Source organism: Haliotis rufescens, unplaced genomic scaffold (genome assembly GCF_023055435.1).
Source record: "Haliotis rufescens isolate VD_foot unplaced genomic scaffold, xgHalRufe1.0.p SCAF_4, whole genome shotgun sequence".
Classification (NCBI taxonomy): Eukaryota; Metazoa; Mollusca; class Gastropoda; order Lepetellida; family Haliotidae; genus Haliotis; species Haliotis rufescens.
Window position 1 is genome coordinate 2,882,562 of NW_025964112.1, and position 26,792 is coordinate 2,909,353.

General features: G+C 41.3%; 1 protein-coding gene across 3 annotated transcripts; it reads left to right on the forward strand.

Moving 5' to 3' along the window:
- The first annotated feature begins 842 nt into the window (after positions 1–842).
- LOC124149917 (putative ankyrin repeat protein RF_0381) lies at positions 843–25,712 on the forward strand. 3 transcript variants are annotated; one of them, XM_048381994.1, is made up of 23 exons: positions 843–1,144; positions 3,040–3,129; positions 4,364–4,462; positions 5,508–5,606; positions 7,833–7,901; positions 8,252–8,338; positions 9,204–9,287; positions 9,672–9,761; positions 10,532–10,654; positions 12,314–12,409; positions 12,631–12,741; positions 13,668–13,736; positions 15,893–15,982; positions 16,745–16,825; positions 16,955–17,068; positions 17,991–18,092; positions 18,596–18,697; positions 19,120–19,191; positions 19,843–19,884; positions 22,417–22,524; positions 23,341–23,457; positions 24,166–24,471; positions 24,503–25,712. In XM_048381994.1, the coding sequence occupies exons 1-22, from the start codon at positions 1,115–1,117 to the stop codon at positions 24,433–24,435; spliced, it is 2,145 nt and encodes a 714-aa protein (XP_048237951.1). In that variant the 5' UTR covers positions 843–1,114; the 3' UTR covers positions 24,436–24,471; positions 24,503–25,712. The 3 variants fall into 3 exon arrangements, with proteins under 3 accessions (XP_048237951.1, XP_048237952.1, XP_046377719.2); XM_048381995.1 differs by having other exon boundaries at positions 24,511–25,712; XM_046521763.2 differs by having other exon boundaries at positions 24,166–25,712.
- Positions 25,713–26,792: the final 1,080 nt, after the last annotated feature.

A 26,792-nucleotide genomic window follows, 5' to 3' on the forward strand; every position in this document is an offset into this window, starting at 1 on the left:
GAAATAGGATTCTGAATCGGGTGGCATTTACTTAACACAAGGTGTATATACAATATAATGATAAATATGTTATCTGAGTATGTCTCTCTTTCATTTCGATACTCAGATACGGAGACATATAGGATTTACTAGATCGGATATTTTTCATGACTGAATGATTATGCGATAAGAGCCAAACAAGTTAATCATTTGTTTCTTATATTGTTTTTTCACCAAAGGACAGATGATTTATTTTTTGTGTTACATGCATGACAACATTGATTGTTTTTTACCAGCATTATGTTGTCACTTTGTAAATGATAGTAGAGTTTGTGTGACCCCCATTGTGTTCCATTCATTTAGTCAAGTTCCGGTAGGTAAATATAAGCAGACAAATATGATTTCAAGTTTCTCATAAAAAAACAAATCCTTTATCCTAGTTTTTCTACTGAAGAGCCGATTATGATATCGAGGATTGTTTGACCTTATCTTAATGGATTTTAGTTTTGCTTTGTTTTTTTCATTTGTTTTCAAAATCTTTTTATGAAATTTCCAATGGGCATGCCTTTGAGCGAGAAAAAATACAGGTGATTCATACTGTCCGCGTTCGAGTTTCGAACTCAAGCCTGATGAAACCGTGCTCGAATAAGCGCTTCTTCATGTCTACCGCTTACAGCAAATATATCTAAAAAAACAAGCAATATTTTAAAGTGAGGGATCTTCAAACAGCACTTTGATATTATGAAAGATGCATATTTGTTATTCTAAATGACATATTAACAGATGATTCCTAATTAGGGCAAAAAATATGTCACCATAGAGTCTTTATGTTAGAAGCGACATTTGTTTACTGTGGAAACAAAATGGCGGAAAAGATTTATTGAAATTTGTAACAAAGCAATTCAAGTTCGATTTGATCAATGATATGGCGAATGACAAAAATTCCTTAGACAATTTTGTTAACTTTAACATCTAATTTGACATATTTTTATAACAATGTAACGAAAAGTTGCTTCTGTTTTTAGCTGGGAGTTCGTGCGTAACGACGCACGTCTGCGGATACTCGAATTGTCCTATTTTCGGTCACATTTAGCTTCCGTTGTCGTGTTGATAATTATTTAAGAGCAAGTTCAAGATGGCAGGCGAAATGTTGCAGCTTGCTAAGGTAAGTTTCGTGAAATGTATTCGATTCCTTCTTGTATGGATGTTAATGTAAATTTACTTTGTTGTAAAATTAAGTTTATATGAATTTTTTAAATAATATAGTGATAAGAGTGACAATGCGATTATATCTTGAGGCACTTGCAATTCTCCGATATGTAAATGTATCCATATTAAATATTAGACATATCTCCCTCAAATTATATATGTAATTAACAGGATTGAGCGGCAGTGAATGCATATATAACTTTTGGAGGGGGGATATGGGCGGAAGTCTTTCTCTTATTATACTTAACCAATAGTCAGGTGTCAACCCATTAATATCATCATGGTCAGGAAATTACTCTTTGTAAAACTTGCCCAGAAACCATTATTCATATGTTTTGTGAATGTCAATATACAATTCATATTTGGGAGGATTTGAAAGATTGGTTAGGGACAACAGAGGAAAGGAAGTATTGATTGTAGTAACCAAAATCTTTTATTTGGATTTAAAGGAAAAAACAATAACCCATTAAATATTATATTTTTGATTGCAAAATTTGTAATTTATAAACAAATGAGAAAGAAATCAATTCCACATTTTAAACAAGTAAAGTGGGAAATAATTAAATATTATGAAGCTACAAGATCTATTGCTTTCTCAAATTGTAAACAAGCTAAATTTTTCTCTTTTTGGTCTTTATTCCACACATTATTCAAGATATGATTTAATACTACAATTTGTCTGTTATTCTGTATAGAAACCTTATATATAGATCTACCAGATGTACCAGAGAAACAAACTACTGAATGTACAAGGCGATTTGAATATATACCATGCTGATCTTAATGTAATATGTTCCATGCATACTTTGTATTTGAAATGATGGGAATAAAAAAAAAAAAAAAAAAAAAAAATCATGGTCAGGAAATCCTCCAGGAACTGTGGAGAATATTCTGGTGTGATTAACTGTTTTGGTTGATTTGTTAAGAAAGTCACAAATATATGAATCCCTTGTCTTGACTACCCTGCTACTTTATAGTGTATGCACATTAGTTATGTATGCCCCACTACATTCAGCATTGTTTTCAGCCTTTTTCATGTTATTTCTGACATATTCTGTGTACGAAATTGACTGTACCAATAACTTTTATTTTTATGATACTGTAAGCAGTTGATTTCTGTTATAACGCTTCGACAGGGAATCAAAAACAGTGGAAATAGAACTTTCCCGTTGACTTACTGTACCGTTATCGCCATTGTCTTAATAGCGCAAGCCACGTGATCATGCGCACCGCTTCAGTTATACAAATTACATTTTTTAATATCTCCGGTATCGCACTCAATTTTTTTATTCATCAAAATGAATAAGAAATGCCATCATCAATTTGTCATCTGAAAACTGAAAAAAACAATATTCCCCAAATTCGATCTACACATGCTTATCCTAACACTTTGTACTATGGATTTCGCGATATATACAGGTTATTCATTTTTTATACTGTATACTGACAGATAGAAAGCAATGACAGAATTGAAAGTGTTTTTGTTTGATTTATATTTTCTCGTGAATTAGTCACATGACTTTTCTGAAGGTGTATTTGAGCAAGGTCATTATGGTGTTTTGCTTTTAATAATTCAACACAAGAGTCTGTTTTGTTCATCATTTTCAGATAAATATTTCTCGCTTCTAATGAAAACGAGCAAAACTAAAATGAGATGCGATCATGTGCCTGCTATAATGGAAGTTGGCAATGATTGGTCCTCGGAGATAACTGGTCGCTAACCAGTAAACTATTTATCAAGAATGTTGTTTTCCATGTCTTGTTTCAATTTTACTCAATTTACTTTGAAAAGTCGTTTTTGTCCCAGTGTGTTGTATGTGTACGAGTATTTCATGCATGTGAATAATGCAGTCCAAGATTGGACAAGCAATATCTCAGGGCAGCATCAAGGACTTGAAGATGTGTTTGGAGCAAGGCCAAGATCCACTATTCAAAGACAGGGTTTGTTAACAATTTTCTTTTACCATTCAAGGGAAGAAATTATTAGGCAATTTTATTTCTATTTCTGATTAAAATTGTGAAATAACAAATAAGCTAACATCATCACTTTATGATAACTATATGTTGATGCTAGATTTATACAAATTCAGAATCAGTGTAGAACTGCAGTGATTCACTGAAATGTCAATGATTCGTGATGCCATGATGCAGGAGTCATATTCAAAGACGTTTGTATCGATAGATGCATGTATGTATATATGAGGAGCATATGTTATATTGCATGAAATTAACTACTGTCTTCTTACTGTATGTGACCAGGTTTACTACATATATGTTGGTTGAGTGTCTAGTCATTCCATCTTCCTAGTAGACTAACATTTACTCTCTGAAATCTTATATTACACAAGATCCTTCTTGACTCTAAAAAAAATAAAATTCCCTATGCTGATTTCAGTGTGTCAGATTCATGATGATTACATGTGTGGAGATCAGCCATCCCAGGTCACCCTGGTAATCCCCTCAGTAACCCCCCCCCCCCCCCCCCCCCCCCCATTTACGCCTCTCCCTACTGCCTCAGCTGTATTTTGTTACAGTAAACCTAGATGGGAGCACTACCAGTGCTAGGCTGTCATCTGAACAAGATTCTCTGATATGATAAGGAAGGGACTTAATTACCATTCGCTATTTCGAACGGTCCTCTCCCCAAAATGACATGACTGTGGAATAGAGCTAGCTTGAGCTGGCTAGACTTGCTTTTGTATGCATTTCTAGATTATGTTTTTTTCACAAAATAAATATATTCCACGGTCATGGTGCAGGACTAGGTCCCTAGGTGTCCCTTGATTCAAGTACTACACGAACAAACCTCAATGATCCCTGGACCCTTCTGGACTTTAAACATGTGCTGTTGTGTATTGTATTTTGATCTCACAACCTACGAGATCATCCAAAAACCTTATTGCTGCAACCCTTTCCCATAGTTAACAAGTAGCACAAGGGAAGACAGAGCACTTCTCTCATTCTCTGAGACAAATGAACATTTCTATTAAAAGACTACAGTAGTTTTAGCCAAATGTACTTGTCATATGTTATGTCAACCACAAGTCCAAAACTTAACATATCTCATGTTGTCTACCCTTGTGATACATTCTGAGGTTTTACAGAGTTGTCTACCCTGTGGAGTTACAGAGTTGTCTACCCTGTGTAGTTATCAGAAAGCTGTCTCATGTTTCAGAAAGACAACACGTACCTGCACTATGTGTGCACCATGCACCGACCGCACATCATCCACATCCTCTTCACAACACCTATCAACATCAACGCACAAAATAGGGTGAGTTTTGTCCTGTGGTGTTCTGAAGTTAAAAATATATTGTGATGAAAAAGAAACCTTCAATGGATGCAAATTTGCAATATGCATCTGATCTATATGGCACATGTTAAGATACATCAATGTGGTGCATCCAATAATTTCTACATTATGTTTTGTCCAACCTGTTGCTGTGGTTGTGGCCAGCAACCTTCAACCTGCCGCTATATGAACCACAACAGTGTTTCTGAGTGTTATGTATTTAATGACTCAACTTAAACACAGATCAGGTCTTTGAAAGGAATTTAGAAGTCATATACATAAGGAAGAGAATATATGGATGTCAACCTCTTTATTACGAGGAACACGTTTCTGAGTATATGCTTACTCCTTCATCAGGTTATTTTATTTTTGACCTCTTGAGAAATCTTTTGCTTGTAGCTTTATAAAATAGATTCCAACCTTCTGGAGAGTGGGTGAGTGGGTGAGTGAGTGAGTGAGTGAGTGAGTGAGTGAGTGAGTGAGTGAGTGAGTGAGCTAATATTTAATGGGAACAATCATAAAATGCATTCCTAAAAAGCAGCTCCTTGTTAGAGACGACAGCGGTGGGGATCAGGTGGCCATGTGGCTTCCTGGGGCTAGGGTTGAAACGATACATCGGTGCACCTGTGCATCTTGAGTTATCATGTGACGATATAATACACGATACGTTTTTTCTGTATCGATTCAAGATGATACATAAATTACTTACTACACGTTTAATGATCCCTGACGTTTTTGTCAGTAAGATAACACAAGATGTGTTGTAATAAGTGTAACAAGTTCACTACTAAAACTAGCCACTACAACATGTGTCTACAGCTAGAGTTTCCTTTTGAACTTGCTCTGAAAGATTTATTGTCAAGAAGCTTCCATGCGATTTGACGTAAATATGCGTATCAGTATACGTATCGTATCGTGACATGTGTATCGCGATATGTATCGTATTGTGACCTTGGTGTATCACTTCACCCCTACCTGAGCCACTGTGAGTACATGTTGTAATTCTGCTGACCTTGTGTTGGTCCAGCACGGCAACACGCCCCTACACGTGACGGCGCTGCAGGAGGAGTGCTGCCATGTCGCTGACCTGATGGCAGCTGGCGCTGACCCCACTGTGAGGAACAAGGTAAACAGGACACGCTAGCCTAACAGTCTCAGTAACAAACATGTGTTGCAAATGTGAAACAAAAAAATCTAGACTTGCCGGAGTACTGTAAATTATCTTGGGAGTTTAAGATGTGTTTGTGTCGGGGTCTGTGTGAGGGACTGAAGACGTCCACTCAAATACCTCATTTGTCAGCTGCCACATACCCTTGCTGCAGACAGTTTGTATGATCAGCTGATAATGTTATTTGATTGTGACTTTGATTAGTGTCACGCGGATGGCTTTGAGTCCTTCAATCTGACTTCGATTAGTGTCACGTGGCTGGCTTTGAATCCTTTAATCCGACTTTGATTAGTGTCACACGGCTGGGATTGAGTCCTTTAATCCGACTTTGATTAGTGTCACACGGCTGGGATTGAGTCCTTTAATCTGACTTTGATTAGTGTCACACGGCTGGGATTGAGTCCTTTAATCCGACTTTGATTAGTGTCACACGGCTGGCATTGAGTCCTTTAATCCGACTTTGATTGGTGTCACATGGCTGGCTTTGAGTCCTTTAATCTGACTTTGATTAGTGTCACGCGGATGGCTTTGAGTCCTTTAATCCGACTTTGATTAGTGTCATGCGGCTGGCTTTGAGTCCTTTAATCCGACTTTGATTAGTGTCATGCGGCTGGCTTTGAGTCCTTTAATCCGACTTTGATTAGTGTCACACGGCTGGCATTGAGTCCTTTAATCCGACTTTGATTAGTGTCATGCAGCTGGCTTTGAGTCCTTTAATCCGACTTTGATTAGTGTCACACGGCTGGCATTGAGTCCTTTAATCCGACTTTGATTAGTGTCATGCGGCTGGCTTTGAGTCCTTTATCCGACTTTGATTAGTGTCATGCGGCTGGCATTGAGTCCTTTAATCCGACTTTGATTAGTGTCACACGGCTGGCATTGAGTCCTTTAATCCGACTTTGATTAGTGTCATGCGGCTGGCTTTGAGTCCTTTATCCGACTTTGATTAGTGTCATGCGGCTGGCATTGAGTCCTTTAATCCGACTTTGATTAGTGTCACACGGCTGGCTTTGAGTCCATTAATACGACTTTGATTAGTGTCACACGGCTGGCATTGAGTCCTTTAATCCGACTTTGATTAGTGTCATGCGGCTGGCTTTGAGTCCTTTATCCGACTTTGATTAGTGTGACACGGCTGGCATTGAGTCCTTTAATCTGACTTTGATTAGTGTCATGCCGCTTGCTTTGAGTCCTTTAATCCGACTTTGATTAGTGTCATGCGGCTGGCTTTGAGTCCTTTAATCCGACTTTGATTAGTGTCACACGGCTGGCATTGAGTCCTTTAATCCGACTTTGATTAGTGTCATGCGGCTGGCTTTGAGTCCTTTATCCGACTTTGATTAGTGTCATGCGGCTGGCATTGAGTCCTTTAATCCGACTTTGATTAGTGTCATGCGGCTGGCTTTGAGTCCTTTAATCCGACTTTGATTAGTGTCACACGGCTGGCATTGAGTCCTTTAATCCGACTTTGATTAGTGTCATGCGGCTGGCTTTGAGTCCTTTATCCGACTTTGATTAGTGTCACACGGCTGGCATTGAGTCCTTTAATTTGACTTTGATTAGTGTCATGCCGCTTGCTTTGAGTCCTTTAATCCGACTTTGATTAGTGTCATGCGGCTGGCTTTGAGTCCTTTAATCCGACTTTGATTAGTGTCACACGGCTGGCATTGAGTCCTTTAATCCGACTTTGATTAGTGTCACACGGCTGGCATTGAGTCCTTTAATCCGACTTTGATTAGTGTCATGCGGCTGGCTTTGAGTCCTTTAATCTGACTTTGATTGGCACTTTCTGAGTAACAAGGAAGTGTTTCTACTCATATCTATTTCATTAAAGGATATGTACATAACTGAATGAGCAATTGCACTGTACATTAACTGCGATAATAGAGGTGTTGAGAAAGGTACTAGATATACTTGCACTTCCCAGAACTGATAAGGTGCCAATGCCAACTTCGAGATAAAGGTACAAAGTTGTATAGTAAAGTAAAACTTGGGACCGAGTACAAGGTTCGAGATAGCACTACATATTTTTATCTCGAATTCAAGACAAGAGGGATAATTTATGTGTGTTTATATTGTGAGGCAGTTGGGACTGGATTGGTTCGAGATATTGGTATGTTCAAGATAACAGAGTTTGAGATAACAAGGTTCGTCTGTACAATAATTGATGATATGTTTTGACAGGATGGAAAGACGGCCTCCGAGCTTAAAACTAAAAACAAATTCTGGCAGTCAATATACAACAAGTACCAGGTAATATGCCTTTCTTATTTTACTGAACAATCATTATAATTGTAAAGCACTACTGTTGTCACTGATACTGTGACACTAATATTACTTCTGTTGTCATGGATACTGTGATAGTAATGTCTCGACTGTTGTCATGGATACTGTGAAGTAATGTCTCTACTGTTGTCATGGATACTGTGATAGTAATATCACTTCTGTTGTCATGGATACTGTGATAGTAATATATATCATTGCTGTTGTCATGGAAACTGTGATAGTATGATCTCTACTGTTGCCACTGATAATGTGAAAATAATATCCCTTCTGTTGTCATGGATACTGTGACTCTAATATTTCTGCTGTTGTGGCTCCAGCCGGGGATCTTCCAGGCGGTGTCTGACCATGATGTGGAGCGCGTATTGGAGCTGCTGCACTGCTGGAGCATGGTGGACTCTGTCAGGGTGCGTAGGTCACCTCATGCTGTCACCTCATCCATTTTACCATATCAATAAATTGCAAGTTATTTGTGATATTAGGCCACACCCACTAACGGATTCTGTTTCCTGATTGGCTGATGATAGAATTGTCTGGGCCTGTGTTGCATTATTGCTCAGCAGATTCACACAGTGTGCACACCAGGTTTCATACCTCCAAGAACACAACAATTTTGAAGTCAGTTCTAAATATCACCTCCATGTATCCTGAAGATTGTTGACGTCATTCGTCAGTTGTGGTTTTCTAAGATGGCGGTCATGATCAGTGCATGTTTTTAAAGGGGAGGAATAATGGGTAATAAATACATTATTACACTTGCATGTGTGTCATACTGATTTTACAAAACTCATGAAAGAATTCATCGCTCGGGAAATACAAGAAATCATTAAAAAAAATTAGTATGACACACATGTGATATAATAATCTCTATATAATACAGTCAGGATTCATATGCCACCTTTATGTATATTAGCTGCATCTATATCACCGTCAGTAACAATTAGTCTTCAGTTGGATGAAGACCAACCATAGCTAGAGGATTACTGGTTTCCGTTAAACAGATCAGTTGTACCTGTATGTCATGTTGAACTTGTATGTCATGTTGTACCTGTATGTCATGTTGTACCTGTATGTCATGTTGAACTTGTATGTCATGTTGAACTTGTATGTCATGTTGTACCTGTATGTCATGTTGAACTTGTATGTCATGTTGAACTTGTATGTCATGTTGTACCTGTATGTCATGTTGAACTTGTATGTCATGTTGTACCTGTATGTCATGTTGTACCTGTATGTCATGTTGTACCTGTATGTCATGTGGAACTCCCCCAGAATGGCCAGACACTACGCCAGTTTGCTGCTGCCCTCAAGTTCCATGACATCGTCTTCCTGCTGGATGATCACAAACCAACCTTGGTGAGTTACCTCCCCTGTCCCCCCTCCCTGCTGCTGTAAATCATGAAATGAGTGCACCACCAAGTTAATACAGGTGTGGACCCATGGCCTGAGACGTGTCATGAAATAAATGCGAGTCGCTTTGTTATATATGCCATTGTTTCCACCGATGAGAGTGAGGTGACATCACAATGAACTCCAATAAGTCGAGATAAAACTGAGTCACTTTATTAATGGGAGCAAGGGACACTCACACTTCTTGCATTAATTCCTGCTTGCAATAATTTCATGATTTACATGAGTTGAAATATATTCTTTAAGATAAGTCGTCCCATTCCTTGTATTTTGCTGATATTTTAATGACAGAAAACAGCCCTAACTCATTTCATCCATTGACCTTTGTAGGATGCAGTTTATGGAGTGCTGGAGGTCAACAAGGTCAAGGTGAAGGCCGCACTGAAGAAATCGAAATGCAATATCAATTTCCTGAATCATGTGAGTGACAACTTAACCAGTCTGTCCTCAGGTCTCTTCGGGAACATGATGGGCATTGTCATCATCTAGCATACCTGATGTGGTACATTTGATGATGACAATAAAAATAATACTGTTACTATGGAAATGTGGGCTTGGGCTGGGTGGGAGGTGTTGGAGGTTCTAATATCCTGCCTACATGTATTCATGGTCCCCAGGGGGTAGAACAGCCTGATTGCGTGTCATGGTGCCCTGGTGGATTCGGATGCTGTTCATAATGTAATTATTACCCACTGATTTGTCAGTCCAGAGATGATTATCTCCAACGTGCATGGTATAGCTAGAATATGTCTGAGTGCAGTATTCACTCTTGATGTATTTTGCCGTCTTCCTGAGGCAAGAGAGTTAACTCACTGTAAAAGTCCAGTTTCAACACTTGCTGAACTAGGCTGGAATTCCGTAGTTACAGTTTGGCTGGACTAACAAGTCAATGCATAGTCCAATCAAAATCTTGATTATCAATCTTGGCTGGGCAATGCCATTTTGTTTGAAGCAAATGCAAGTGATGTGAGAGGTGGAATCTGATTGGGCAATAGAAGGGACATAACTCATAATAGCCACTGGTGGCGCTACGATCGAGCCCAGAAATTCCAGCCGATTTGGGCAAGGGTGAAAACGACTTTTGCAGTTAGTTAACACCCTTGCCTCAGGATGTATTTGCAGAACTGCATACTAAGCACATTATGTCCTTTCTGGCAAGACTTTCAGTCAGCATGTCATTCTGCTTCCAGGCTTCTACTAGGCGACATATCCTGCAGTACGCCATCCGTCTCCATGAAGTCGACCTTGTGACCCTCATCTGTAATGCGGGCGCTGATGTCAACTTACCTGTTCTTGTCAACAGCTATTACTGGGTATGTTGACAGTGTCTACTCCTGGGTATGTTAACAATACTGTCTACTCCTGGGTATGTTGACAGTGTCTACTCCTGGGTATGTTAACAATACTGTCTACTCCTGGGTATGTTAACAATACTGTCTACTAGTGGGTACATTAACAATACTGTCTACTAGTGGGTACATTAACAATACTGTCTACTAGTGGGTATGTTGACAATACTGTCTACTAGTGGGTACATTAACAATACTGTCTACTAGTGGGTATGTTAACAATACTGTCTACTCCTGGGTATGTTAACAATACTGTCTATTAGTGGGTATGTTAACAAAACTGTCTACTAGTGGGTACATTAACAATACTGTCTACAAGTGGGTATGTTAACAATACTGTCTACTAGTGGGTACATTAACAATACTGTCTACTAGTGGGTATGTTGACAATACTGTCTACTCCTGGGTATGTTAACAATACTGTCTACTAGTGGGTACATTAACAATACTGTCTTCTACTGGGTATGTTAACAATACTGTCTATTAGTGGGTATGTTAACAAAACTGTCTACTAGTGGGTACATTAACAATACTGTCTACAAGTGGGTATGTTAACAATACTGTCTACTAGGAGGTATGTTAACAATACTGTCTACTACTGTGTATGTTAACAATACTGTCTACTCCTGGGTATGTTAACAATACTGTCTACTAGTGGGTACATTAACAATACTGTCTACTAGTGGGTACATTAACAATACTGTCTACTAGTGGGTATGTTGACAATACTGTCTACTAGTGGGTACATTAACAATACTGTCTACTAGTGGGTATGTTAACAATACTGTCTACTCCTGGGTATGTTAACAATACTGTCTATTAGTGGGTATGTTAACAAAACTGTCTACTAGTGGGTACATTAACAATACTGTCTACAAGTGGGTATGTTAACAATACTGTCTACTAGTGGGTACATTAACAATACTGTCTACTAGTGGGTATGTTGACAATACTGTCTACTCCTGGGTATGTTAACAATACTGTCTACTAGTGGGTACATTAACAATACTGTCTTCTACTGGGTATGTTAACAATACTGTCTATTAGTGGGTATGTTAACAAAACTGTCTACTAGTGGGTACATTAACAATACTGTCTACAAGTGGGTACATTAACAATACTGTCTTCTACTGGGTACGTTAACAATACTGTCTACAAGTGGGTATGTTAACAATACTGTCTACTAGGAGGTATGTTAACAATACTGTCTACTATTGTGTATGTTAACAATACTGTCTACTATTGTGTATGTTAACAATACTGTCTACTAGGAGGTATGTTTACAATACTGTCTATTAGTGTGTATGTTAACAATACTATCTACTAGTGGGTACATTAACAGTACTGTTTACTACTTGGTACGTTAACAATACTGTCTACAAGTGGGTATGTTAACAATACTGTCTACTACTGAGTATCTTAACAATGCTGTCTACTAGTGGGTATGTTAAGAACATTCTCTGGTACATATGTTAACAGGACTGTCTACCATTGCATATGTTAACACTGTGTACTACTGGGTATGTTGACAACACTTTCCCCACTGCTGAGTGATGATGATGATGATGATGATGATGATGATGATGATGATGATGATGTATGCTCTCTTAATGTTCACTCCAGGGTCCCCTGTACTTTGAGGGCATCAACAGCAAGCTGCCTGCAGAGATTATATGGAAGGTGCTGAAGAGCAAGCCCGACTTCAGCCTGAAGGATGAGGTACTGGAAGCAGAGATAAATATAGCAGCAATAATTATTTCTTGGCGAATCACTTTATAATCAAAGTAGTAATAATGCTCTTGGGTTTTGGTAATGTGAACACAAATCATTTCAAGGTGTCAGCCTATTCACTATTTTTCCTAATGTCAGAAAGACAAAATGAGTAAGTGATGCCAGGTAGTTGGTGTGGAACATGACCATGAGCTGTTCTGCACTCACAGCGAGGACGGAACTGTATGATGTTCAGTCTGGACAAGACCAATGGAGCCATGCCACTTGACGTCATCACGTACATGCTGAAGCAGGGAGCCTACATAGCGGACAGGGATGAGGTGAGCCGGCAGTCCTGGTGATGACTGGGGAGGTGGGGAGGGAGTTCGCATACAGTGGCTCAGCATTGCATAAACACGATATCCGTTGGTGTGATATATGCATAGAGAAGCAAATATCAAAGGTCAAGTAGGGACTACTTTTAGTGTTTATAAACAAACTGTGTCTAACTGAAAATCAGTGTCTAACTGGGACATAGGTAAGACATTTCACAAGTTTTGGCAACTTTGGAGATATGAATTGTGAAACAATTTAATGAGGACACTAGACAAGTGGGATCAGTTTCCATATCTGTGCTTGTAGACCTCTGCAGCTTGGAACCCAGTTAAAACAGTTTGATTTGGCCGAAATATGTCGGAATTGTTACCGTGTCTCATATTGTTGCTGTGTGTACATCTGATTGCACTAAGTAACATTAGGACAGGACAGGTCGACTTTAAACTAACATAACTAGGGTTAGAGTAGCTTCCCTTTGATAAAGGGCCTTTACTCTAGTGGACCGATGGATTGCCAAGGAACGTAAGTAGAAACAATTTGTGTAGGCAATTGACTGTTGTCTCTCTCCGACTGACAAATCGCTTACCTTCTGACGTAATATATATTAATGCGCACATTCCATGTGAGGCAGTGCAAACTCACATACAGTGGTGCGGTGTGGCGTATACCGTTATACATAGTATAGGGGATGCGTGTGTATGTCGGGGGAGATCATGTACATTGGCACAGTGTGGCGTATACCGTTATACATAGTATAGAGGATGTGTGTGTATGTGTGGCGAGATCGCGTACGTTGGCAAAGCGTGGCATATACTGGTATAAATGGTTTAGGTGGAACAGTTTTGTGTGAATGATTTTGTAATTAATTTTGTCCGTCCATGTTGGATAATATGTGGATGATTTATGTCCATTCTTTGTATTTTCTTTACAGACAGGGTCAAATATTCGAGATGTGGCTCGGTTTGCACGTCGCCGCGATGTGGTCAACCTGCTTGACAAGGTGATTATATGTAGAGTTCCGCACCGACTAAACTATAGCAGGAGTGAATTACCCTGGGATATACGTTCTACAGTCCTTGCACCGAGTGGTGGCGCTTTACATGTAGAGTGCCTGACTGTTGTGTGTGCCTGACTGTTGTGTGTGGCTGACTTGTGTGTGGTTGACTGTTGTGTGTGGCTGACTGTTGTGTGTGCCTGACTTGTGTGTGCCTGACTGTTGTGTATTGTTGACTGTTGTGTTTGGCTGACTGTTGTGTGTGGCTGACTGTTGTGTGTGACTGACTGTTGTGTGTGGCTGACTTGTGTATTGTTGACTGTTGTGTGTGTCTGACTGTTGTGTTTGGCTGACTGTTGTGTGTGGCCGACTGTTGTGTGTGGTTGACTGTTGTGTGTGGCTGACTGTTGTGTGTGGCTTACTGTTGTGTGTGGTTGACTGTTGTGTGTGGTTGACTGTTGTGTTCGGCTGACTGTTGTGTGTGGCTGACTGTTGTGTGTGGCCAACTGTTGCGTGTGGCCGACTGTTGCGTGTGGTTGACTGTTGTGTGTGGTTGATGTTGTGGGTGGCTGACTGTTTTGTGTGGCTGACTGTTGTGTGTGGCTGACTGTTGTGGGTGGTTGACTGTTGTGTGTGGCTGTCTGTTGTGTGTGGTTGATGGTTGTGTGTGGCTGACTGTTGTGTGTGGCTGACTGTTGTGTGTGGCCAACTGTTGCGTGCGGCCGACTGTTGTGTGTGGCTGACTGTTGTGTGTGCCTGACTTGTGTGTGCCTGACTGTTGTGTGTGGCTGACTGTTGTGTGTGGCTGACTGTTGTGTGTGGCTGACTGTTGTTGGTGGCTGACTGTTGTGTGTGGCTGACTGTTGTGTATTGTTGACTGTTGTGTTTGGCTGACTGTTGTGTGTGGCTGACTGTTGTGTGTGACTGACTGTTGTGTGTGGCTGACTTGTGTATTGTTGACTGTTGTGTGTGTCTGACTGTTGTGTTTGGCTGACTGTTGTGTGTGGCTGACTGTTGTGTGTGGTTGACTGTTGTGTGTGGCTGACTGTTGTGTGTGGCTTACTGTTGTGTGTGGTTGACTGTTGTGTGTGGTTGACTGTTGTGTTTGGCTGACTGTTGTGTGTGGCTGACTGTTGTGTGTGGCCAACTGTTGCGTGTGGCCGACTGTTGCGTGTGGTTGACTGTTGTGTGTGGTTGATGTTGTGGGTGGTTGACTGTTGTGTGTGGCTGTCTGTTGTGTGTGGTTGATGGTTGTGTGTGGCTGACTGTTGTGTGTGGCTGACTGTTGTGTGTGGCCAACTGTTGCGTGCGGCCGACTGTTGCGTGTGGTTGAATGTTGTGTGTGGTTGATGTTGTGGGTGGCTGACTGTAGTGTGTGGCTGACTGTTGTGTGTGGTTGACTGTTGTGTGTGGCTGACTGTTGTTGGTGGCTGACTGTTGTGTGTGGTTGACTGTTGTGTGTGGATGTATGTTGTGTGTGGTTGATGTTGTGTTTGGTTGACTGTTGTGTTTGGCTGACTGTTGTGTGTGGCTGACTGTTGTATGTGGCTGACTGTTGTGTCTTGTTGATGTTGTGTGTGGTTGACTGTTGTGTTTGGCTGACTGTTGTGTGTGGCTGACTTGTGTGTGGCTGACTGTTGTTGGTGGCTGACTGTTGTATGTGGCTGACTGTTGTGTGTGGCTGTCTGTTGTGTGTTGTTGACTGTTGTGTGTGGTTGACTGTTGTGTTTGGCTGACTGTTGTGTGTGGCTGACTTGTGTGTGGCTGACTGTTGTTGGTGGCTGACTGTTGTGTGTGGTTGACTGTTGTGTGTGGCTGTCTGTTGTGTGTGGTTGATGTTGTGTGTGGTTGACTGTTGTGTTTGGCTGACTGTTGTTGGTGGCTGACTGTTGTTGGTGGCTGACTGTTGTGTGTGGTTGACTGTTGTGTGTGGCTGTCTGTTGTGTGTGGTTGATGTTGTGTGTGGCTGACTGTTGTGTTTAGCTGACTGTTGTATGTGGCTGACTGTTGTTTGTGGCTGACTGTTGTGTGTGGTTGACTGTTGTGTGTGGGTGACTGTTGTGGGTGGCTGACTGTTGTTGGTGGCTGACTGTTCTGTGTGGTTGACTGTTGTGTATGGCTGACTGTTGTTTCGTTTGATCCTTGCGTGACTTGTGTTTCAGTTCTATGTGAAGATCCTGAGAGGGTCTGACCTGGAGACATTGAGGAAACTCTCTGTGGACGGATATGACAGTCTTCTGATTCAGCACAATGTGAGTGTTGAGGGCACGTTGTTTCTCTCTCTCTGTGGATTCAGCACAATGTGAGTGTGGAGGGCACGTTGTTTCTCTCTCTCTGTGGATTCAGCACAATGTGAGTGTGGAGGGCACGTTGTTTCTCTCTCTCTGTGGATTCAGCACAATGTGATTGTGGAGGGCACGTTGTTTCTCTCTCTCTGTGGATTCAGCACAATGTGAGTGTGGAGGGCACGTTGTTTCTCTCTCTCTGTGGATTCAGCACAATGTGAGTGTGGAGGGCACGTTGTTTCTCTCTCTCTGTGGATGCATTGTCACTGACTCACATGTCTTTCTTGAGGTGTGAAGTGAGGTGAAATGGGGTTAACGTCGCATTCAAGATTATTGCACTTAAATAGCGACGTGCAGGTCTCTGTGTGTGTTTGTGACTGCTTGTACTGGTCAGGACTAATGCTGAGTTTATAGTGCTAGCCTACTGAGATACCATGCCACAGTTTACTGATGAGTACCATCTTCTAACGTTTTTTGGTATGATGCGTCTCGGGATCCTACCCACGTCATTCCCCTCTCCGGGCAGACGCTCTATCCACTAGACCACAGAGGTGGTCTCTTTCTTGAGATTAGAAACAGTTTGTGGTTCAGACGCTGATTCCACTGTAGGTACCCTATACGTCAAAGTCAGGACCGAAAACAAAACATTTTTTTTATCCTTATAAAATTGCATACATTTTCTATAATGCTTGTTTTTTTTAAAGGTGTTGCTATTGATGTTGTTTTCAGTATCGTGACACCTACATCTATGCCTGTGGGAATGAAACGGATGATGTACTCAAGTTTACAAACTGGCTTCCAGAATTCCAGGTAATCAATAGATAGCGTGATGTTTGAAAAACATTTTAAATATGCCGTCTGAAATACCTTGTTTGGAAACAGTTTTGACGTATGGAGTTTATGGAAGATGTAAAGTTTAAAGTTATGTTTTCATTTCAGAAAAATGTCATCTTAATTCATAAACAAATCCGAAATTCCAACAAGAGTGTTGTTGAGAAGTTGTTGTCAGATCCAGAGAAGTGCCCGGACATGCTGGTCAACGCCAGGGATAAGGTAGAACAACAGAGAATTACTTTTTATAAAACCAGATACCATGTTAGAAAAGGTCTCCCTCAACCTTTACTGGTTGCAAGAGGAGACGCTGTGGTTAGACCCCTAAAACCTGTTTTGGTTGTGAGAAGAGACTCTGTTAGAATAAGTCCCAAGCAACCTATGCTGGCGACTGGATTGGGTAGTCAGGCTCACTGACGTGGTTGATGGTCTGTAACCGTATCCAATCGCGGGATCGTTGCTCATAACATCAGTCACTGGATTGTCTGGTCCAGACTCCATGATGTACAAGCCTTCTCATAAAGCTGGAATACTGCTGAGTGCGGCATTCAACAACAAAGACACAGACCAATACATAGTGGCAGCCATATTGTCAAGTAGTGGTTATTGCCAAACACCAGCAATGAGGATCATAGCAATAGATCATGATACAACTGATAGGGTCTCTACCAGTCAATGGGTCATGACAGCTCCATCTGCATCTTGTTCACCACGCGAGGCGTTGCGAGGGTTGAGGCTGAGGTGATGGGTAGGGGAGGTGACTCTAACTTTTGAATCTTCTCACCCGAAACTGCTTGTCAGCCTTTATCACCTGAGACCCGTGAACATCCGGGTAGAGAATTGGTCTTCAGCAACCCGTGCTTGCGTTAAGAGGCGACTATGCTGGTCGTAAGAGGTGACTAACGTGACTCACTGACTTGGTAGATGCATGTCATCATATCCCAATTGCGTGGATAGATGCTCATAAACAACAAACAAACACATGTTACCAGCTGATGCCAGCTGAGCTTTCCAGAACTTTCCAGAACTTTCCAGAACTTTCCAGAACTTTCCAGACTTCTACTTGACTCGGTGAAGGCATGGTGTATTTGCAAGTCCTGAGGCTATATGATGTTGGAGGTGATCGGAGGTGTATATGTTTCAGGGAGGTCGGTCATCTCTGCACCTGGCTGTGTTGTTCGAGAACTTCGATATTGCCAAATATTTAATGTCAATACCGGCAGTGGACATAAATGTAAAAGATTGCGTAAGTTGAAAATATAATTGTTTGCTCTGCACCTGTCTTTTTATGTTTGATTGATATGGTTATTTAAAGTGAAATTGTCTTTACTTCTGTGATGGCACTTCATGAGGATGTATTACTTGAGTTGCTGTGACAAAAACGTCACTTCAGCTTAATAAGGTGGGGTATGGGTGTGTTGTGTACAAGTATGGTGTGTTGTGTACAAGTAGGGTGTGTTGTGTACAAGTAGGGTGTGTTGTGTACAAGTAGGGTGTGATGTGTACAAGTAGGGTGTGTTGTGTTCAAGTAGGGTGTGTTGTGTACAAGTAGGGTGTGATGTGTACAAGTAGGGTGTGTTGTGTACAAGTAGGGTGTGTTGTGTACAAGTAGGGTGTGTTGTGTACAAGTAGGGTGTGTTGTGTACAAGTAGGGTGTGTTGTGTACAAGTAGGGTGTGTTGTGTACAAGTAGAATGTGTTGTGTACAAGTAGAATGTGTTGTGTACAAGTAGGGTGTGGCGTGTTGCAGCATCTACGCAGCGTGTATCACTACGCATGTTCCGTTCCTGGAGCTGAGGAGATCCGCCTGGCTCTCATACAGGGGGGCGTCGACACACAGGCGCTCGATACGGTGAGTACTTTCTAAGAATGAAACTATATACACTTCCTTGCGCATCGTTATTTTAAAGATGGATAAAAACTTCTTCAGAACAAGCACCAAGAAACGTGTTGACAAACAACAATAACGAAATTATGAATATTTGCTTTCATGACTTCAACCAAATCAATGTATTTGTAAGTGCCAAACAAAGATTTGTCCATAGTAACACATAGTTAACATCGACACGATACAAGACATGATACAAGACACGATACAAGACATGATACAAGACATGATACAAGGCATGATACAGACATGATACAAGACATGATACAGACATGATACAAGGCATGATATAGACTGTGAAACTGAGTTTGTGATCATATGGTCAGACATTTCTTGTTTGACACATGTATAATAGAGTGTGTTTGTTCTGCCGGGTACCCACATAGAGCTGGAAGACGGGGGAGGACTACCGACGCGTGACGGGGAAGGTCCCGGCATGGGTGGCAACATGCAAGACGGTGAGCAATTCAAGCCACTTCTCTGCAGTCTAGTTAAATTCTTTACCGGGGTATGAGATCCGGGGTAGAATAGGTCTTCAGCAACCCATTCTTGTCGTAAAAGGGGTCTGTGTTTGTTGTAAGAGGCGACTAACGGGATTGGGTGGTCAGGCTCGCTGGCTTGGTTGATCATATCCAATTAGCGTGGATCGATGCTCATGATGTCAATCATTGGATTGTCTGCTTCAGACTTGATTATTTACTGAACGGCATCATATAGCTGGGATATTGATGAATGCGGTGTTAAACAACAAACAATACAAATTATTTCTTTACAATTGCCGAATCAAATAATCTTACATATAATATGACTAAAATTACTGGAATAATGACCAGAGAGAAGTTCACATTGTGGACCAAGTGACAGGAGATTATGACAGTGGTGTAAGTCTTCCTTACATTGAAAGCCTCTGTGACTTGGTGGGACGTATAAACACAAAACTGCCTCACCTGCCTCACCTGTCTCACCTGCCTCACCTGCCTCACCTGCCTCACCGGTCTCACCGGTCTCACCATTCAAGGTTAACATTGTGACCAGCATGAAACTTGAAGATATGAATGCATAATGACCATAATGTGTTGCTACAGTTACTGCTATCTGTCTTCTTCCAGGCCAAGTTCAGCATGGCGCTGGAGCTAAAGTGTGTGGACAAGGTCGGTGCTAACATACAGTCTGGTACACAGCAACATACAGTCTGTTACACAGCAACATACAGTCCATCACACATCAATATACAGTCTGTTACACAGCAACACACAGTCTGTTACACAGCAACATACAGTCTGGTGCACAGCAACATACAGTCCATCACACAGCAATATACAGTCTGGTGCACAGCAACATACAGTCCATCACACAGCAATATATAGTCCATTACACAGCAACATACAGTCCATCACACATCAACATACAGTCTGTTACACAGCAACATACAGTCTGTCTCACAGCAACATACATTCTGTGACACATCAACATACAGTCCATCACACATCAACATACAGTCTGTTACACAGCAACATACAGTCCATCACACATCAACATACAGTCTGTTACACAGCAACATACAGTCCATCACACATCAACATACAGTCTGTTACACAGCAACATACAGTCCATCACACATCAACATACAGTCTGGTACACAGCAACATACAGTCTGGTGCACAGCAACATACAGTCTGTCTCACAGCAACATACATTCTGTGACACAGCAGCATACAGTCCATCACACATCAACATACAATCTGTTACACAGCAACATACAGTCTGGTACACAGCAACATACAGTCCATCACACATCAATATACAGTCTTTTACACATCAACATACAGTCTGTTACACATCAACATACAGTCTGTTACACAGCAACATACAGTCCATCACACATCAATATACAGTCTGTTACACATCAACATACAGTCCATCACACATCAACATACAGTCTGTTACACAGCAACATACAGTCTGTTACACAGCAACATACAGTCTGTAACACATCAACATACAGTCTGTCTCACAGCAACATACATTCTGTGACACAGCAACATACAGTCCATCACACATCAACATACAGTCTGTTACACAGCAACATACAGTCCATCACACATCAACATACAGTCTGTTACACATCAACACACAGTCTGTTACACAGCAACATACAGTCTGTAACACATCAACATACAGTCTGTTACACAGCAACATACAGTCTGTTACACAGCAACATACAGTCCATCACACATCAATATACAGTCTGTCACACAGCAACATACAGTCCATCACACATCAACATACAGTCTGTTACACAGCAACATACAGTCTGTCTCACAGCAACATACAGTCTGTTACACAGCAACATACAGTCCATCACACATCAACATACAGTCTGTCTCACAGCAACATACAGTCCATCACACATCAACATACAGTCTGTTACACAGCAACATACAGTCTGTCACACATCAACATACAGTCTGTCTCACAGCAACATACAGTCCATCACACATCAACATACAGTCTGTTACACAGCAACATACAGTCCATCACACATCAACATACAGTCTGTTACACATCAACATACAGTCCGTTACACAGCAACATACAGACTGTTACACGGCAACATACAGTCTGTTACACATCAACACACAGTCTGTTACACAGCAACACACAGTCTGTTACACAGCAACATACAGTCTGTAACACATCAACATACAGTCTGTCTTACAGCAACATACATTCTGTGACACAGCAACATACAGTCCATCACACATCAACATACAGTCTGGTACACAGCAACATACAGTCCATCACACATCAACATACAGTCTGGTACACAGCAACATACAGTCCATCACACATCAACATACAGTCTGTTACACAGCAACATACAGTCCATCACACAGCAATATACAGACTGTTACACATCAACATACAGTCCATCACACATCAACATACAGTCTGTTACACAGCAACATACAGTCCATCACACATCAACATACAGTCTCTTACACAGCAACATACAGTCCATCACACAGCAATATACAGTCTGGTGCATAGCAACATACAGTCTGTTACACAGCAACATACAGTCTGTTACACATCAACATACAGTCTGTCTCACAGCAACAGACATTCCGTGACACAGCAACATACATTCCGTGACACAGCAATATACAGACTGTTACACAGCAACATACAGTCTGTTACACAGCAACATACAGTCTGTTACACAGCAACATACAGTCTGTTACACAGCAACATACAGTATGTTACACAGCAATATACAGTCTGGTACACATCAAAATAAAGTCTGGTGCACAGCAACATACAGTCCATCTCACAGCAACATACAGTCCATGACACATCAACATACAGTCTGTTACACAGCAACATACAATACAGCTGTCTCACAACAACATACAGACTGTTACACAGCAACATACATTCCGTGACACAACAACATACAGTTCATGACATGATAACATACAGTCTGTTTCACTGAAAGCTACAGTCCGTTACACAAAAAGATCCTTTTTTTTACTCCCTCTGGTATTTAGCTGCTTCAGAGTGGAAACAGTGTTTTACATTCACAACTGTCCTACTTCTGGTCACTGCTTGGATAACATGAAGAACTGGTTTGGGATTGGCCGAGAGTTCTGTCCTGTATTTCTCTACTGTCTGTTGTTTAGTACGAGGAGCTGCGGCGGATCGTGAAGAACAAGAGGAAAGGTCTGAGTGAGTTCCTGGATGCCATCAAGTACTTCAAGGCACACCCTGTGGTCGACTTCCCCAAACTAGTAAGTCAACCTGTCAGTGATTATTACCTGTGTCAGCACCTGGGGGAGACATTGTTACCTGTGTCAGCACCTGGGGTTAGTCATTGTTAGCTGTGTCAGCACCTGGGGTTAGTCATTGTTACCTGTGTCAGCACCTAGGGTTATCATTGTTACCTGTGTCAGCACCTGGGGGAGACATTATTACCTGTGTCAGCACCTGGGGTTAGTGATTATTACCTGTGTCAGCACCTGGGGTTATCATTGTTACCTGTGTCAGCACCTGGGGTCATCATAGTTACCTGTGTCAGGACCTGGGGTTGGTCATTATTACCTGTGTCAGCACCTGGGGTTATCATTATTACCTGTGTCAGCACCTGGGGTTATCATAGTTACCTGTGTCAGGACCTGGGGTTGGTCATTGTTACCTGTGTCAGGACCTGGGGTTATCATTGTTACCTGTGTCAGCGCCTAGGGTTATCATTGTTACCTGTGTCAGCACCTAGGGTTATCATTGTTACCTGTGTCAGCGCCTGGGGTTAGTCATTCGTACCTGTGTCAGCACCTGTGGTTAGTCATTGTTACGTGTGTCAGCACCTGGGGTTAGTCATTGTTACCTGTTTCAGCACCTGGAGTTTGTCATTGTTACCTGTGTCAGCACCTGGGGTTAGTCATAGTTACCTGTGTCAGCACCTAGGGTTATCATTGTTACCTGTGTCAGCGCCTAGGGTTAGTCATTCATACCTGTGTCAGCGCCTGGGGTTAGTGATTATTACCATATGTTTGTGTTAGCATCTGTGTCTTGGTGGGATTGACACACATGTTTTTGTGTTATGGCAGCTGGTTCCCCTCATGCCGGACTACCGGGATCTCATCTTCTTGGCACTGGACTACAACAAACCAGACATCGCAGAGAGACTGGCCGACCTCGGGGCTGACCTCACACAGACAGAAGTGGTATGTTGATACTGTCGCAGTATCTCACCATATTCCAGCTTAGATACTCATGTATCAGGAGGGCCTCAGTCTGTCACCTGTTGTAAAACTGCATTTGTCAGACAGTCCCAGACAGCATGGAAATGTCATCTTCTTGTAGGCCTCCATCTTCCTGAGGCAAGGGAGTAAACTAATTTGAAAAGTACCGTTTCCGCCCTTGCCGAACTAGGCTGGAACCAGTGGCTATTACAAGATATGTCCCTTCTATGTTCCCCCTACTGAAGAATCAGATTCCACCTCTCATATCACTTGAAAAAACGATCTCATCGATAATAAAGATCTTTATTGTAAATTACACAGATTTTCCCTCGTGAAGTGCATCACATCACTTGAGAACCTTGATTAAAAACATGAAAAGATTTGGAATATATCTGTTGATGCCCAATTGACAGTACACATGCTCTGCAATCAAATGAATTAATTCAGCATGGCAGTTGCCACGTTTATGATGTCGATTTGGTTACAGGATTTTGATTGGACTATGCATAGACTCATTAGTCCAGCCAAATTTTAACTCAATAATTCCTGCCTAGTTTGGCAAGGGTGGAAACTGGATTTTTAAAGTCAGTAAACCCCCTTGCCCAGGGAAGATGGTATGCCTCTAACATATGTTCAATTCTAAGAAATGCGAAAACAGTTTCTCATGACAGTTAAATGTTCTACTTTCAGTATGTGATTGACTTTGAGCCTGAGACAGAGACTGAGGATGATGAATCTGATGTGGGTTCAAACGGACGACCGCCAGTCAGTGCCGAGATCGAGATGTCTCCTGCTGACAGAGCCCGATACTTGGGACTGCCCAGTTTAGCTGACTGCATGGACAGAAAGAGGGCGTGGCAACTCCGGGAGAAGGAAGACAGCCACCCGACAGTCATGGAACAGCTCAACCATCAGTTTCCATCCATCTTTGTTACTCAGATCTTCTCTCCATCTTTGTAACTCTTGACATGTGATCTTAACATTGACCAATTTCAGGCAACTAGGCGTTGTCATCTTCCAACTTCAGGCAACTAGGCGTTGTCATCTTCCAACTTCAGGCAACTAGACGTTGTCATCTTCCAACTTCAGGCAACTAGGCGTTGTCATCTTCCAACTTCAGGCAACTAGGAGTTGTCATCTTCCAACTTCAGGCAACTAGGCGTTGTCATCTTCCAACTTCAGGCAACTAGGCATTGTCATCTTCCAACTACAGGCAACTAGGCGTTGTCATCTTCCAACTACAGGCAACTAGGCGTTGTCATCTTCCAACTACAGGCAACTAGGCGTTGTCATCTTCCAACTACAAGCAATAGTTATAAATGTGATAACCTTAAGTTTGTTGTATATTGAAACAACTTGTGATGTCTGTGATATTATGTATATGAAAGTGAAGGATCAAATATTAAACTTCAACTCTGTTTCTGTGATATTCCGTGGTATGGCTATCATCCAGGATGATTCAAGGTCCATGAGCGACTGCACATCCCCTGTCTAGTTGAAACATCCACCATCTTTGGGTTTATTGATTTTATATTTATCATAAAAGTTGTTTATCAATATAGACTGGAGATATAACACTGGATAGTCGAGGATGAACGCAGGCTTTAAAAGTTGTACTTGTCAACCACTGTGATAATTTTGAAGGGTTATTTTAAACAATATCTTGTGACAATACATGATCTCTAGTTCAAGAATGACTACAAAAAGACACGGAGGACATGTGCTTACCATAGGCAGCATGTAAGGGCTTGTCCATATTGTATGACATTGTATGACATTGTATGACATTGTATGACCTTGTATGACATTGTATATGACAGTGCTGTGCCCATGCAGCTGACCAGTGTTGCGTGTGTGTGTATGTCATGTCTGTGCTGGCATAGTGTGTTATCTTACATCTAATGTTGGACTACTGTGTGTTTTAATAATTGTAATTTTCAATTTCATATAGATTCTTTCTCAGAAAGAAATTTGCAAATGAAACATGACAAAACACGACGATATATATGTTCATTTATATTATCACGTGATAACTGTTTGATGGTTTGAATAAGTTTCTCCAAGTCTGTCATTTTCTACTTTTAGTTCAATCATTGATTGACTTGTTCAGAAATCAATTACTGCATTTTGTTGTCAAGAGAGTAGTGTTCTGACCTTCATCGCAGCATCGACCCTTACTCAGTGATAAGAATTATAAATGCAATGAGAAAATAATAAAGTGCCTGTTTTGATTCTTAGTTTCGAACTGCTGTTTTACCTTTTCCTCACACAAAGACGCTCGACTCGATGTGTTCGACAGAGTTACCTCCCATCTACTAATCACGGACTGGGCATTCAGCATTACGGCCACTTTATCAGTAATCTGAACGTTCTTTATTATGAAATCACATTATTAATTGACCCAAATCAAGATAACATAATGATCACGTTCCTTGAATTTCTTTCCTATAAAATATGACTTGGCAAACGTTCCCGAAGTTTCAGAAAAGAAATCAAATACACTTAAAATTCAGGACAAAATTAATTTCATTCAAGAAAAGTCTCGCCGTTAATGTATTTTTGGTACGGTGGAAATTAGAAACAAGAAATTTTGCGTAATAAATTAAAAGTCCATTCCCAAAACCTGTATTAGCTTGTTAAAGTTTGCTCAGCTCAGCTGTTTGGTACAAATGGCAGTTCAAACACTCATTTACATCGACTTTCTTCAAGCCGAGAACGCTGGTGTGTATTTCCGTGGGCAGGAAAAAGTGATATTTAGGAGACGCGCTGATGAGTTATGCCCCTGTAAATTCATCGTTATCTTACTGCTTGAGTGCCGTTTGACGGAGACTTAACGGCTTAAGGCACCCACGGCGAATCTACACGCTCCTAAACTAAACCTCAATGTGTTTCCAGTTTATGCGTTTGTGATGAGTGCATGTGTTGATGCAAGTGGACGTGTTGTTTCTTGTGCAGGGCATGTGTCCGTATGTGTGCATGATTGAAGATTCTCTATCATGTCATGGAATACGAAGTGAAACCTGGTCAGTTCAACCGTACCGTTCCTAACGAATTTCCACTTAACACACTTAACAAATACCCGGTCCAACGGATCACTCACTATACGGGGTCATTTGAATTGACGTAAATTAACAGTAGTCGTCCTTATAGAGGGGTTTCCGGAATAACGGGGTTTCACAACGGCAAGGCGTGTCACCGCCGACCTAAAGCTGCTTATCAGAAGGTCACTTTTTCTCGTATGCAAAGTCGACCTTGATTTGTTTTCCAACCCCGTGAACCTGATAAGGTCCTTTACGTTTGCTTGAATGCCTTGGCAG

Coding starts and splice junctions, on each gene's coding strand:
- LOC124149917 (XM_046521763.2), top strand. CDS start 1,115: ATGGCAGGCGAAATGTTGCAGCTTGCTAAG. Junction 5,607..7,832: donor ACCCCACTGTGAGGAACAAG/GTAAACAGGACA, acceptor ATGTTTTGACAG/GATGGAAAGACGGCCTCCGA. Junction 16,826..16,954: donor ACTGGCTTCCAGAATTCCAG/GTAATCAATAGA, acceptor TTTTCATTTCAG/AAAAATGTCATCTTAATTCA.